At 46.5% G+C, this 16,020-nt stretch overlaps 1 protein-coding gene and 1 long non-coding RNA gene across 4 annotated transcripts in view; one reads left to right on the forward strand and one right to left on the reverse strand.

The window, feature by feature from the left end:
- Positions 1–16,020, forward strand: part of SYMPK (symplekin) — a 45,934-nt gene that overhangs the window by 15,465 nt on the left and 14,449 nt on the right. For all 3 annotated transcript variants that reach the window (XM_032262588.1, XM_032262587.1, XM_032262589.1), the window contains exons 8-12: positions 2,152–2,322; positions 4,019–4,258; positions 8,285–8,439; positions 11,105–11,255; positions 14,088–14,292. In XM_032262588.1, the coding sequence (XP_032118479.1) occupies positions 2,152–2,322; positions 4,019–4,258; positions 8,285–8,439; positions 11,105–11,255; positions 14,088–14,292 (922 nt within the window). The remainder of the gene's footprint in view (positions 1–2,151; positions 2,323–4,018; positions 4,259–8,284; positions 8,440–11,104; positions 11,256–14,087; positions 14,293–16,020) is intronic.
- Positions 11,706–12,488, reverse strand: LOC116539586. Its single transcript, XR_004264119.1, has 2 exons — positions 12,374–12,488; positions 11,706–12,046 (listed from the first exon to the last, which is right to left on the reverse strand). It is a non-coding gene; the product is annotated as an uncharacterized LOC116539586 (long non-coding RNA).

Here is a 16,020-nt window from a genome sequence, read left to right on the forward strand (position 1 = left end):
AAGGGCCCTTAAGAATTATCCAGAGCCGGGCGCAGTGGCTCAAGCCTGTAATCCCAGCACTTTGGGAGGCGGAGGCGGGTGGATCACGAGGTCAAGAGATCAAGACCATCCTGGTCAACACGGTGAAACCCCGTCTCTACTAAAAATACAAAAAATTAGCTGGGCATGGTGGCGCATGCCTGTAATCCTAGCTACTCAGGAGGCTGAGGCAGGAGAATTGCCTGAACCCAGGAGGCGGAGGTTGCGGTGAGCCAAGATCGTGCCATTGCACTCCAGCCTGGGTAAGGAGCGAAACTCCGTCCCAAAAAAAAAAAAAAAAAAATAGTATCGGTGATGTCTTTCCCTGTGAGAGTCATGTTCAGTTGCTACACAATATTCCATAGTATAGTTACATTACATTCTATTAAGCAATAATGTTCTGTTGATGGCCATTTAGATTTTTAATGCACTATTTCAAATAATGCAGCATTCAAATCAAAACTACAATGAGATATTGTCTCACCCCAGTTGAAGTGACTTTTATCAAAAAGACAGGCAATAACAAATGCTGGTGAGGATGTGGAAGAAGGAAAACACTTGTACACTGTTGATGGGAATGTCAGTTACCACAGCCTAAAAATTGTTTGGAGTTTGGAGGTTCCTCAAAAAATTAAAAATGGAGCTACCATGTGATCCAGCAATCCCACTGCTGGATATATACCCGAAAGAAAGGAAATCAGTGTATCAAAAAGATACCTGCACTCCCATGTTCACCACAGCATTAGTCACAATAGCCAAGACTTGAGAGCAAACTCAATGTTCAGTAGCAGATGAATAGATAAAGAAAATGTGGTACTTATACACAATTGAGTACTATTCAGCCATAAAAAAGAATGAGATCCTGTCATTTTCAACAGCATGGATGGAAGTAGAAGTCATTAGAAATAAGCCAGGCATGGAAAGACAGCTTTGCATATTCTCACTTATTTGTGAGAGCTAGAAATGAAAACAATTGAATTCATGGAGACAGTAGAATGATGGTTACCAGAGGCTGAACAGGGTAATGAGCAGTTCGGGGAGGAAGTGGGGATGGTTAATGGGTATAAACAAATAGTTAGAACAATAAGATCTAGTATTTGATAGCCAGGCATGGTGGCATGCGCCTGTGGTCTCAGCAACTCAGGAGGCTGAGTTGAGAGGAATACCTGAGCCTGGGTGGCAGAGGTTGCAGTGAGCCAAGATCATGCCACTGTATTCCACCCTGGGTGACAGAGCAAGACCCTCATCTCAGAAAAAAAAAAGATCTAGCATTTGATAGCACAACAGGGTAACTATACTCAAAAATAATTATACATTTTTAAATAATTGAAATAGTATATTGATGACCCCATTTTCCCTGATGTGATTATGCATGCCTGTATCAAAGTCTCATGTACCCCATGATTATTTACACCCACTAGTTACCCATTAAAATTTTTTAAATTAAAAATATATGGCATTCATTATGTTTCCCTATAGGAAAAGTCTGGAAAGATATCCACCACAGTTTTAAGCATTCACTTTTGGGGACCATATTGAGGGGAGTGGTGTGACAAGGGACTTTGAGTTGTGTGTATATACACATATAATCCAGGCTTTCACTATTGCAAGCCAATGTTTTCAATGTCCTTATAACTAAAAAAAAAAAATTTTTTTTTAATTACAGAGTCTCACTCTGTTGCCTAAGCTGGAGTACAGTGGCATGATCTCGGTTCACTGAAACCTCCGCCTCCTGGGTTCAAGCAATCCTCCTGCCACAACCTCCCAAGTAGCTGGGATTACAGACATGCGCCTCCACGCCTGGGCCAATTTTTTGTATTTTTAGTAGAGACAGGGTTTTACTATGTTGGCCAGGATGGTCTTAAACTCCTGACCTCAAGTGATCTGCCTGCCTCGGCCTCCCAAAGTGCTGGGATTATAGGCACGAGCCACTGCACCCAGCCCCTTATAACTAAATTTTTATACTCATTAATAGTCTCATAGAATTAATCAACCACTATGTTTTCTGTTTTTCTCATCATTCACAGATATCTAGGTACCGGGATCTGCCCTTCCTTTTAGTCCCAAAAGTTGCTGTCTCCAGAGGCCTGGGAGAAAGGATCCCACTGACTGGTTCTCCTCTCTGTCTCTTAGATGTGCTGTGGGAAGAGGGGAAGGCAGCTTTGGAGCAGCTGCTTAAGTTCATGGTGCACCCTGCCATCTCCTCCATCAACCTGACCACAGCTCTGGGCTCCCTCGCCAATATCGCCCGCCAGAGACCCATGTTCATGTCTGAAGTGATCCAGGCCTATGAAACTCTGCATGGTAGGTCAATGCCCTCCCTGTGTCTTCTTCACTGGCCAGGCTGCTCTTTCTCTTTTCTTTTCTTTTCTTTTTTTTTTTTTTGAGATGGAGCCTTGTTCTGTCTCCAGGCTAGAGTGCAGTGATGCAATCTTGGCTCACTGCAACCTCCGCCTCCCGGGTTCAAGCAATTCTCCTGCCTCAGCCTCCCAAGTAGCTGGGACTACAGGCACGCGCCACCACACCCAGCTAATTTTGTTTTTAGTAGAGACGGGGTTTCACCATGTTGGCCAGGATGGTCTTGATCTGTTGACCTCATGATCTGCCCATCTCAGCCTCCCAAAGTGCTGGAATTACAGGTGTGAGCCACCGCATCCGTCCTCAGTCTGCTCTTTCTTAAAGAAATGTGAGGTTGGTGGTAGACCCCAAGTGCTAGTTATCCATCTGGCAGGCCTGAGATCGTCCAGATTAGACAGGAATCTTTTGGCATGTGACAGAAACCTGGTTCAGGACTGGCTTTAATATTGAGGTATGTGGGGGTGAAATGACATAATGTTTGTGAAATAGTTTCAAATATGTCAGTCCTCACACCCCTCACCAAAAGGGAGGCTAGATGTTCCAAGATCAGCAAAATGTTGATGGGTACACAGTGACTCATGTTATTTTCTCTGTTTTGTGCACAAATGAAAACCAAGGAGTCCGGGGTTGGGGCATGAGTGCGTACAGGTCATGTTGGATCTGCGTCTCTCTATCTCTTGGCTCTTTGTTTCTCCATTTTGGTTTCACTCTCTGGCCCTTTCCTTGGAGTAGCAGGCTCCCATTCTGTTCACTTAGCAACACCATGGGAAAGAGAGTGTCTCCTTCCCAGCCATTCCAGCACAAGTCCAAGGGCTGATGGTCATTGTTTCTGATTGGCTGAGCAGAGATTATGAGTCAATCTCTGAGCCAATTACAGTGGCCAAGGGAATGTGGTGTTCTCACAGGCCCCAGGTTTCATGCCCACTCTGACTGAGAATGGAGAAGGGGGGTTTCCTTGGAGAAGGAGGATTTCTCTCACCAGGGAATGAGAATGTTCTTGGCTGAGGAGGGGGCAGTGGATGCTAGGCAGGCAGAATTACAGGAATCCTTTTTCACTGTAGAACAGGGGACACTCACTTATCAAGGTGACGATTAAAAAGTCATTCGAGTGGCAGGGAGACCAGCAGTGAACTGTTGCAGCAGTTCAGTTAGGAGTTTCTGAAGGTGAAAGTGGTGATTATAACCTTCCCCAAGTGAAGCATATGTGAATTGCCAGACCAGAGATGGAGGGAGATGAGACTGTATATGTTTAATAAAAGAGAGGGTGAGTTTTTCTCTTTATTTATTTTTAATTTTTTTATTTTTTAAAGATGGGGTTTTACCATATTGGTCAGGCTGGTCTTGAACTCCTGACCTCAGGTGATCCGCCCACCTCAGCCTCCCAAAGTGCTGAGATTACAGGCGTGAGCCACCGTGTATGGCTTTTTCTCTTTGTTTTAAGGTTAACTGATAACTGATGGAGACCTCCAGGGTTTCAAGCATCAACTTGTAAGGCGGAAAGCCACACATTAGGTCGAGGGTGAAGGAACTTTTCTAGTAGATGCCTGCAAGACCACTGCCCAAGTTTGGGGTTGGGAATTAATATTGGCAGCATGCCATGAGATCTGTCCACAAGACAGAGCTCCTGCCTCTTTCCTCACAGCCAACCTGCCCCCGACGCTGGCCAAATCGCAGGTGAGCAGTGTGCGTAAGAATCTGAAGCTGCACCTGTTGAGTGTGCTGAAGCACCCAGCCTCCTTGGAGTTCCAGGCCCAGATCACCACTCTGCTAGTGGACCTGGGCACACCCCAGGCCGAGATCGCCCGCAATATGCCCAGCAGCAAGGATACCCGCAAGCGGCCCCGAGACGACTCGGACTCCACGCTCAAGAAGATGAAGCTGGGTGAGAGGGGCTGGCACAGCGGGGGGCACGCAGGCCATGCTGAAATGTTTCGTTATTTACCTTAAACTATGGTGAATTTGTATTTATTGAGATTATATTATAGATTATATTATGTGGGCCAGTCACGGTGGCTCACACCTGTAATCCCAGCACTTTGGGAGGCCAAGGTGGGCGGATCATTTGAGGCCAGAGTTGAAGACCAGCTTAGGAACATGGCAAAACCCCATCTCTAATACAAAAAAATTATAAAATAATTATAAAAATAAATATGTACAATATAAATGATTACAACAGCATTATTAAAATATATAATATGTTTAATAAAGCATGGATTATTTAAATTTTAGGAAAAGAAATAAGATGAAAATTGTCTCTCTCTTATCCCCTCCCAAGAAGTCACCACTCCCCAGGTGTGAACACTTCCTTGTTTTCTTCCAAACGTGCTTTATGTAGAGTGTAGAGCTCTTCTTTCATTTCTTTGTTTTATTTATAAGAGAATTTCTTTTCTGAAGTAATTTTCTAGTGGTCATATTATTTATCAGTAGTGTCAACTATGGCAGACTTTATTCAAGATTTTTTTTTTAATCGTCCTTTTTTTCTAGAGCATTTACAAAAGATTTATTTTTTCTTTTAAAAAAATAAGGAGTTGCCAATCACAGTGGCTCACGCCTGTAATCTCAGCACTTTGAGAGGCCGAGGCAGGTGGATCACCTGAGGTCAGGAGTTCAAGACTAGCCTGGCTAACGTGGTGAAACCCCATCTCTACTAAAACCACAAAAATTAGCCGGGCGTGGTAGCACATGCCTGTAGTCCCAGCTACTAGGGAGGCTGAGGCAGGAGAACTGCTTGAACCAGGAGGTGGAGGTTGCAGTGAGCCAAGATTGTGCCACTGCGCTCCAGCCTGGGTAACAGAGTGACTCTGTCTCAAAAAATTTAAAAAAAGGAATTTATTTAAGGAGTGAGGTAGGGATCTTACTATATTTTTTCATAATTAAGTATACTAAGCAAAGTATTCTGTATGTTGAGTTGTTTTCATTTGATTTCATTTACTTTCATCTTGGAGTTCTTTCTATATCTGCAAGTAGAAATCTACTTCCTTTTTTTGAGACAGTCTTGCTCTGTTGCCCAGGCTGGAGTGCAGTGGGGCTATCTCGGCTCACTGCAACTTCCGCCTCCTGGTTCAAGCAATTCTCATTCCTCGGCCTCCTGAGTAGATGGAATTAGATGGGTGCCACCATGCCCACCTAATTTTTGTATTTTTAGTAGAGAGGGTTTCACCATATTGGCCAGGCTGGTCTGAAACTCCTGACCTCAAGTGATCTGCCTGCCTCAGCCTCCCAAAGTGCTGAGATTACAGCTGAGAGCCACTGCGCCCAACTACTTCATCCTTTTTTTTTTTTTTTTTGAGGTGGGTTTTCCCTTTTTTTCCCCAGGCTGGAGTGCAATGGCGCGATCTCGGCTCACCGCAACCTCCGCCTCCTGGGTTCAGGCAATTCTCCTGCCTCAGCCTCCTGAGTAGCTGGGATTACAGGCACGCGCCACCATGCCCAGCTGAATTTTTGTATTTGTAGTAGACACGGGGTTTCACCATGTTGACCAGGGTGGTCTCGATCTCTTGACCTCGTGATCCACCCGCCTCGGCCTCCCAAAGTGCTGGGATTACAGGCTTGAGCCACCGCGCCCGGCCTTACTTCATCCTTTTGAATGGTGGCCTAACAGTTTGTAGTGCACTTGGATGCCAGTCTCCCTGTTGATGGACATTTAATCTGTGTTCATTTTTAAAATTTTTTAAATTTGTTTTTTGTTTCAGAATTATCCTCTCATTCTGTCCTTTTTTCTTTTTTCTTTTTTTTTTTTTTTTTTCTTCTTTAAGACGGAGTCTCACTCTATCACCCAGGCTGGAATACAGTGGTGTAATCTGGCTCACTGCAAACTCTACCTCCAAGGTCAAGCAGTTCTCATGCCTCAGCCTCCTGTGTAACTGGGATTACAGGCATGTGCCACCACAGCTGCCTAATTTTTGTTTTCTTTCTTTTTTTTTTTTTGAGATGGAGTTTCACTCTTGTTGCCTAGGCCAGAGTGCAATGGCCCAGTTTTGGCCACTGCAACTTCTGCCTCCCAGGTTTAAGCAGTTCTCCTGCTTCAGCCTCCCAAGTAGCTGGGATTACAGGCATGTGCCACCACGCCCAGCTGATTTTGTATTTTTAGTAGAGATGGGCTTTCACCATGTTGGCCAGGCTGGCCTCGAACCCCTGGCCTCAGGTGATGCACCCAGCTCAGCCTCCCAAAGTGCTGGGATTACAGGTGTGAGCTACTGCGTCCTGCCTAATTTTTGGATTTTTAATAGAGATGGGTTTTGCCTTGTTGGCCACGTTATTCTTGAACTCCTGGCCTCAAGTGATCCCCCCACCTCAGCCTCCAACAAAAGTGCTAGGATTCCAGGCATGAGCCACATCGCCCAGCCCCATTTGTTTTTTAAAGCGTAAGGATTGCTGTATTATAACAGTCTTGTGTGTATACCCAATCATGGGACAAATTCTTAGTGGTGGGATTACTGGGGCAAAGGATTTTTATTTTTATTTTTTTATTTATTTATTTATTTTATTTATTTATTTATTTATTTATTTATTTATTTTGTGATGGAGTCTTGTTCTGTTAGCCAGCTGGAGCTCGCAGTGGCACAATCTTGCCTTACTGCAATCTCTGCCTCCTAGGTTCAAGCAGTTCTCCTGCCTCAGCCTCCCAAGTAGCTGGAATTATGGTATCTGCCTCCATGCCCGGCTAATTTTCTGTATTTTTAGTAAAGATGGGCTTTTATCATGTTGGCCAGGCTGGTTTCAAACTCCTGACCTCAAGTGATCTGCCTGCCTCAGCCTCCCAAAGTGCTGAGATTACAGGCATGAGCCACTATATCTAGCCAGGGTTTGTGTATTTAAAGTTACATTTTACCCACCAACTTTTTCTTTCTGTTTCCATAAGCTTTTTATTTTGAAATAATTTTGAATTTACAGACAAGTTATAAAAATAGTACTAAAAGCTGTGTACTCCTATGAGACGTGGATCACACACTGCGTTTAGTTGGCATGTCTCATTAGTCTCTTGAATCAGTTCCTCAGCCTTACGTTGTGTCTCATGATATTGACATTGTGAAGAGTCACGGACAGTTGTTTGGCAGAATGCCTTCCTTCCATTTGGGTTTGTCTGCTCTTGTCTCACGACGGGAGTCAGGTTAGGCACTTTTGGCAGGAATGCTACAGAAGTGATCCCCTCGTCACCTAAGTACGAGGGATCAGGAGGCACATGATGTCTGTCCCATTGTTGGCGATGTTAACTTTGAACGGTTCGTTAAGGCAGTATCGACCAGGTTTCTGTAGTGTCAAGTGCCATTTTTCTCTTTGTCAGTAATAAGCTGGAACCGGGGGCGGATATTTGAAACTATAAATACATGTTTCTCAGCCAGGCGCAGTGGCTTATGCCTGTAGTCCCAGCACTTTGGGAGGCCAAGGCGGGGGGATCACAAGGTCAGGAATTCGAGACCAGCTTGACCAGCATGGTGAAACCTTGTCTCTACTAAAAATACAAAAATTAGCTGGGCATGGTGGCGCGTGCCTGTAATTCCAGCTACCCAGGAGGCTGAGACAGGAGAATCTCTTGAACCCAAAGGCAAAGGTTGCAGTGTGCCGACATCACGTCACTGCACTCCAGGCTGGGTGACAGAGTGAGACTCTGTCTGAAATAATAATAATAATAACAGTATCTTCTCAGAGCTTAGCGTGATAAGCTGCAGTGATGTGGCTTATTCCCATTTCCCAGATTAGGAGAACTGAGGCCCAGAATGAGTCAAGTAGTTGGCCAGAGTCATGGTGCTTTGGCACCAGAGACAGGGCTGTAGCCTAGATCTTCATCTGCAGTTTGCTCCTGTTTGCTGAGGCTGACCGGAGGCAGGCACCACCTGGGCACCCTGGGAGGATGGAGGGCCCGCTGCTCTCTCTATAGCTAGCATCTTGTTATTTTTGCTTACCCCAGAGCCCAACCTGGGGGAGGACGATGAGGACAAGGACTTGGAGCCAGGCCCATCGGGGACCTCAAAGGCCTCAGCCCAGATCTCCGGCCAGTCAGACACAGACATCACAGCTGAGTTCCTGCAGCCACTGCTGACGCCTGATAATGTGGCCAATCTGGTGAGGATGGGTGAGGAGCGTTTTCCCCCTGGGCGGGAAGGAAGGATCTCCTCAGTCTTTCTCCTGCCTCCACTTCACACTGTCTACCTCCTCCAGAGTTCCCTCCTAATTTATAAAGCAAAGGGGTCTAATTGGCTCACAGTTCTACAGGCTATACAGGAAGTGTGGTGCTGGAGTCTGCTCAGCTTCTGGAGAAACCTCAGGAAGTTTCCAATCATAGTGAAAGGTGAAGAGGGAGCAGGCATCTCATGTGACAGAGCAGGAGCAAGAGAGAGGGAGAGTTGAGGGGCAGGGAGATGCCACACACTTTTACGTGACCAGATCTTACAAGAACTCGCCATCCCGAAGACAGCACCAAGCCATGAGGGATTCTACCCCCACGATCCAAACACCCCCAACCAGGCCCCACCTCCAGCATCGGGGATTGTAATTCAACGTGAGATTTGGGCGGTAACAGATATCCAAACTACATCAGTGTGCTTCACACCTGGATATGCAGCCCGCTTCTGATCATCCTCCATTTGGATGTCCCAGGAGCATCTCAGACTCACCATTGCAGAACTACACTTTTCCATTTTCTCCCCATGATCCTCTGCAGGCCCCTTCCACTTCCCAAACCAAAAATCTGGGAATTAACCCCTTTCCGGTCTCTCCCTAATCCTTGCCCTCTTTTCCACCCCTGTAACCCTTGCCCTGGGCCAGGCCCACCCTTTTCATCTGAAGCCCAACCCTCCCTTGCTAACTGGCTCTAACTTCCTTCAAGTAAAATTTAAGTTCCATTTGCCTTAGTCAGCCATCTTTGATCTGGCTTTTGTGTTTATTTTTTTTAAGACGAAGTCTCCCTGTGTCACCCAGTTAGGAGTGCAGTGGTGTGATTTCGGCTCACTGCAACCTCTGCCTCCCGGCTTCAAGCAATTCTCCTGCCTCAGCCTCCCTCATAGCTTGGATTACAGGCACCCACCATGGCGCCCAGCTAATTTTTATATTTTTAGTAGAGATGGGGTTTTGCCATGTTGGCCAGACTGGTCTTGAGCTCCTGACCTTACCTCAGGTGATCCGTCCACCTGGGCCTCCCAAAGTGTTGGGATTACAGGCGTGAGCCACCACTCCTGGCCATTCTACCTTTTGTCTTATCACTGCTAGGAAATTCACCTTTTCAGTTTTGCCATGAAGTTGCTCATCAACATGTATAAAAATACCTGCTGTCCATAGTGTAAATACTGTATGTCTGTAATGTGCTGCTTCTCTATTGGTACCACTGTGTCCAATCTTGCAAAATATTTGCTTGCTTTCAGTCATCTCAAAGAACTGCCTATTTTGTTCATATTCTTTCAGCACTTTTCCTGTTTTATTCTGTTGCCTTTATTTCTGTCCTGCTACTTTCTTTGAATGTTTTTCCCCACGGTTTTAAGTGATTGGCTCATTAATTTTTAGTCATCTTTTCCAGTGTAAGCAAGCATTTAAGGATTTGATTTTTCCATTTAAGTATATTTTAGCTGCATTCCACACATGTAAAAGTATAGTAGTTCCATTATTACTTAGATCGTGCATTTAAAGTTCACTGTCTCACCTTGGCAACATAGTGAGACCCTGTCTCTACAAAAATGAAAATAAAAAAATTAACCAAGCATGGTGGCGTGTGCCTGTAATCCTAGCTACTCGAGAGGCTGAGGCAGAAGGATCCACATGAGCCCAGGAATTTGAGGCTGTAGTGAGCTGTGATGGTGCCATTGCACTCTAGCCTGGACAATAGAGTATAAAACCCTGTCTCTAAGAAAAAAAAATAATTTTTTTTTAAAGTTCCACATGTAGAGGGAGTTTGACATTATCTTTTGTTAATAATGCCTGACATCTGTGGATGTTCTTTGTTAGGCTAATGGGTTTTTTTTTGTTGTTTGCTTGTGTTTTGAAGTCAATTTCCAATCCTTATACTCTTCAGTGGACCTCTTTTTGCTCTTTGTTATTTATTTATTTATTTATTTATTTATGAGATGGAGTCTTGCTCTGTCACCCAGGCTGGAGTGCAGTGGCATGATTTTGGATTCACCACAACCCCCGCCTCCAGGGTTCAAGTGATTCTGCTGCCTCAGCCTCCTGAGTGGCTGGGCTTACAGGCGTATGCCACTGTACCCGGCTAATTTTTGTATTTTTCGTAGAGACGGTGTTTCACCATTTTGGCCAGGCTGGTCTTGGACTCCTGATCTCAAGTGATCCACCCCCCTCGCCCTCCCAGAGTGTTGGGATTACAGGCGTGAACCACCATGCCCAGCCTCTTGTTCTTTGGACAGGGTGCCTGCTCTGCTGCTTCTTAGCCTTTTCCCATGCTGTTCCTCTCTGTGGAATACACACCCCTCCCACTGCAAAACCTTGTCCTATATTATGCTAACTCCTGCCCTCCCCTCAGTTCTCAGCCTCAGTGCCTCTTCCCCAGGGAGCCTTGCCTGGCTCCTGCTGTGGCTCATAGTACCCTTTACTTCCCTCTCTCAAGCCCTACACTGTATCATTATTTGTTTTCTCTGTGACTTCCCCCAAGAGGCTGAGCTCCAGGAGAGTAGGCCCACTTCGGTCTCAGGCACTGCCATTTCCCCAGTATTGGCATGGGCATGGAAAGAAAACTTGCTGAGCTAATGACTAAGGAGAGGCTGTCTTCCTGGGCATCCCACAGGTCCTCATCAGCATGGTGTACCTGCCCGAGGCCATGCCGGCCTCCTTCCAGGCCATCTACACTCCTGTTGAGTCAGCAGGCACAGAAGCCCAGATCAAGCACCTGGCTCGGCTCATGGCCACACAGATGACAGCTGCCGGTCTGGGACCAGGTGAGTGTGTCCTGGCCCTGACCTGGAGCAGGGGTAGGCACTTATGGCTTCTGGGATCTCTTTAATGGAAGAACACCTCCTTGTGCAGGCAAAATTGTCTGGGGGCTAAGGTATAGCTAATGACAGCTGCCACAGATAGATGGCTCAGTGTTTTTAAGTCCTGGGATTTCGATTCAAACAGGCCTGGGTTTGAGGTCTGAGTTGAATCAGATCTCATCTACTTAATAGCTATCTGACTTTGGTCAAGTTAGTTAACTTCTTTGAGCTTATTTTAACAGTACTATTAAGGTATAATACACGTAAGTGAAATGCACAGCTCTTAACTATAGACCTTAGTGAATTTTCACAAAGTGAACACACTAGTGTAACCATCTCCCAGATCAAGATACAGGTTAAATATCCCTTATCCAAAATGCTTGGGACCAGAAGTGTTTCAGATTTCAGACCTTGGATTTGGAATATTGGCATATACATAATGAAGTATCTCAGGGATAGGACCCAAGTCTAAACATGAAATTCATTTATGTTTCTTACACACATTGCCTCAAAAGTAATTATTTTAAGATATTTCTTAATAATTTTGTTCATGAAACAAAATTTTGACTGCCATCTATCACATGAGGTCAGGTACGGAATTTTACACTTGTGTTTTCTTGAGACTCAAAAAGCTTCAGATTTATAGACCATTGCCACTGTAGAAAGTTCCTCCTTGTTCCTCCAGGGATGCCTCAGGGCATCAAACTCCAGAGATAACCAGTGTTCTGATTTCTGCCTCCATCCGCTAGTTTTACCTATTCTTTTTTTTTTTTTTTTTTTTTTTTTTTTTTTGAGACGGAGTTTCGCTCTTGTTACCCAGGCTGGAGTGCAATGGCACGATCTCGGCTCACCGCAACCTCCGCCTTCTGGGTTCAGGCAATTCTCCTGCCTCAGCCTCCTGAGTAGCTGGGATTACAGGCACGCACCACCATGCCCAGCTAATTTTTTGTATTTTTAGTAGAGACGGGGTTTCACCGTGTTGACCAGGATGGTCTCGATCTCTTGACCTCGTGATCCACCCGCCTCGGCCTCCCAAAGTGCTGGGATTACAGGCGTGAGCCACCGCGCCCGGCCAGTTTTACCTATTCTTGAACTAAACTAAATAGGATCACAGAGTCAGGCTTCTCTGGCTTACCATACGGTTGTTTTTTGTTTTGTTTTGTTTTGTTTGTTTGTTTTTGAGGTGGAGTTTTGCTCTTGTGGCCCAGGCTGGAGTACAATGGCACAGTGTTGGCTCAATGCAGCTTCTGCCTCCTGGGTTCAAGCAATTCTCCTGCCTTAGCCTCCTGAGTACCTGGGATTACAGGCACCTGCCACCACGCCCACGCTTGGCTAATTTTTTGTTTTTCGTGTTTTTGTTGGTTTTGGTTTTGTTTTTTTTTTTTTTTTTTTCTTTTCTTTTTTCAGACAGAGTCTTATGCTGTTGCCCAGGCTGGAGTGCAGTGGCATGATCTCAGCTCACTGCACCCTCCACCTCCTGGGTTTAAGTGATTTTCCTACCTCCCAGGTAGCTGGGATTACAGGCACACAGCACCACAACTGATTTTTTTTTTTTTTTTTTTTTTTTTTTTCTGGTATTGTCAGTAGAGACGGGTTTCACTATGTTGGCCAAGCTGGTCTCAAAGTCCAGACCTCAGGTGATCCACTCTGCTCGGTCTCCCAAAGCGCTGCAATTATAGGTGTGAGCCACCACGCCTGGTCTGCTGTACGTTTTTGAGATTCCTTCATTTTGTCATGTGAGGTGGTAGTTGGTTTTTTATTGCTCAGTAGTATTCCGTTATATGAATATGCAGTCTTTCGTTTATCTACACCCCTATTGATGGATCTGTGGTTTCTTTCTAGTTTTTGGCCATTGGGAATAAAGCTGCTGTGAACATTTGTGTCCAAGTCTCTTCATGTACACGTGCTGTCATCTATCTTGAGCATATACCAAGGGGTGGAACTGTTGGGTCATAGGGTGTGATCAGTGCTATTACAAACTGCTTTGGGCTGGGTGTGGTGGCTCACACTTGTAGTCCCAGCACTTTGGTAGGCTGAGGCAGGTGGATCACCTGAAGTAAGGAGTTCGAGACCAGCCTGGCCAACGTGGCGAAACCCCGTCTCTACTGAAAATACAAAAATTAGCTGGGCATGGTGGTGGGCATCTGTAATCCCAGTTACTCAGGAAGCTGAGGCAGGAGAATGTCTTGGACCCAGGAGGCAGAGGCTGCAGTGAGTCAGGGTCATGCCACTGCACTCCAGCCTGGGCAGTGGAGCAAGACTCCATCTCCAAAAAAAAATAAAACACCTGAGGGCTGGGCACAGTGTCTCATACCTGTAATCCCAGCACTTTGGAAGGCTGAGGTGGGAGGATTGCTTGAGCCCAGGAGTTTAAGACCAGCCTGGGCAACATATGGAGTCCTCATCGCCACAAAAAAATACAAAAATTAGCCAGGTATGTTGGCATGCATCTGTAGTCCCAGCTAATTGGGAGGCTGAGCGGCTGAGGTGGGAGGCTTGCTTGAGCCCAGGAGGTCGAGGCTGCAGTAAGCCATGATTGCACCACTGCACTCCAGCCTGGGCAACGGAGTGACACCAGTCTCAAAACAAAAACTGCTCATCATGTTTCCAAAGTGGCTGTACCAGCCGCTGCTCCCACCAGCAATGAATGGCATTTCTAGTTTCAGCCTCGGTTGTATTACAAAGTGAGGATAAAGAGGGTACCCAGCTCAGAACAGAGCTGGGCACACAGGAGGTCCTTGGGTCAGAGCAGGTGGGTCTGACATGCTGGGTGTCCATTTGCTGTCTCCCTCCCAGGTGTGGAGCAGACCAAACAGTGCAAGGAGGAGCCCAAGGAGGAGAAGGTGGTGAAGCCAGAGAGCGTCCTGATCAAGCGGCGCCTTTCAGCCCAGGGCCAAGCCATCTCAGTGGTAGGCTCCCTGAGCTCCATGTCCCCTCTGGAGGAGGAGGCGCCCCAGGCCAAGAGGAGGCCAGAGCCCATTATCCCTGTCACTCAGCCCCGGTGAGTCGTCTTCTCGGTACTAGGGCAGGACGGGAGACCTACTCCAGGGGTCTGGTTCTCAGCTCGTGTGTGTGTGTGTGTGTGTGTGTGTGTGTGTGTGTGTGTGTGTGTGTTTAAGTGTGAGGCAGACAGAAGTCTGGACCAGGTTCTCTGTGTGTGTGTTTAAGTGTGAGGCAGACAGACAGAAGTCTGGACCCGGTTCTCTCTGACTCCCGGGTCAGTGCCACCATAACCGCTAAACCTTTGCTGTTTTCTTTTTTTTTTTTTCTTTTCTTTTTTTTGAGACAGAGTCTCACACTGTTGCCCAGGCTGTAGTGCAATGGCACAGTCTCAGCTCACTGCAATCTCCACCTTCTGGGTTCAAGCAATTCTCCTGCCTCAGCCTCCCTAGTAGCTGGAACTACAGGCGTGTGCTACCACACCCAGCTAATTTTTTTGTATTTTTAGTAGAGACAGGTTTCACTGTATTGGCCAGGGTGGTCTCCATCTCATGACCTTGTGATCCGCCAGCCTTGGCCCCACAAAGTGCTGGAATTACAGGCATGAGCTACTGCGCCCAGCCTTTATTAATGTATATTTTTTGAGATGGAGTTTTGCTCTTGTTGCCCAGGCTGGAGTGCAATGGCACAACCTCGGCTCACCGCACCCTCCACCTCCCGGGTTTACACAATTCTCCTGCCTCAGCCTCCCAAGTAGCTGGGATTACAGGCGTGCGCCACCACACCTGGCTAATTTTATATTTTTAGTAGAGATGGGGTTTCTCCAGGCTGATCTGGAACTCCTGACCTCAGGGGATCCACCTGCCTCAGCCTCCCAAAGTGCTGGGATTACTGGTGTGAGCCACTGCAGCCGGCTGCTGTTTTCTTTCCTGTAAAAAACACCCTCTTTTTTATGTCTAAAATTGGGATAATGATAGTATCTTTCTCATAAGGATCAAGGAAGCCTTAAATTAGTTCTGTGATGATGATGGTTAGATAACTAGATTAGATAAGTCTAGTGAAAAGTGATTGTGGGCAGGGCCTGGTGGCTCACGCCTGTAATCCCAACACTTTGGGAGGCTGAGGCAGGTGGAGCACACGGTCAAGAGATCAAGACCATCATGGCCAAGATGGTGAAACCCCATCGCTACTAAAAATAAAAAAATTAGCTGGGTGTGGTTGTGGACACCTGTAATCCCAGCTACTCCGGAGGCTGCAGCAGAGAATTGCTTCAACTCAGGAGGCGGAGGTTGCAGTGAGCCAAGATCACACCACTGCACTCCAGCCTGGGCAACAGAGTGAGACTCGGTCTCAAAAAAAAGAAAAGTGATTTTTGACTGTCAAGCATTTTACATGGTTCCTGATGTGTAGTAAGTGCTACTGGCTGTCACCATCCTTGTCCCCATTATTATCTCCCTTACACACCACAAAATCCAGCCAGTCCCAGCCACCCAAGTCTTACTAACATGGGTGAGTGAGATCTGCTACCCTCACTCCTCCTCCAGTTATGCCCACAAGCAGGTTCCCACCTCAGGGCCTTTGCCTGGAGAGCTGGTCCCCCAGACATTTGTGTGTCTTGTTCCTGCCTCCGTTCAGATCCCCACTCACAGAAGCCTTCCCTTAGACACCCTCTGCAAAACCAAAATAGCATCTTCTTCCTTCCTCTTACCCACCGCCCCACCGTGCCTCAGAGTTACAGGGAGGTTGGAGAGGCAGCAGGGGGCTGGGGGCATCTCTGTGGCCTATCTAG

This window comes from Sapajus apella, unplaced genomic scaffold, assembly GCF_009761245.1.
Source record: "Sapajus apella isolate SASKATOON/1434 unplaced genomic scaffold, GSC_monkey_1.0 scaffold130, whole genome shotgun sequence".
In the NCBI taxonomy this organism is placed as follows: Eukaryota; Metazoa; Chordata; class Mammalia; order Primates; family Cebidae; genus Sapajus; species Sapajus apella.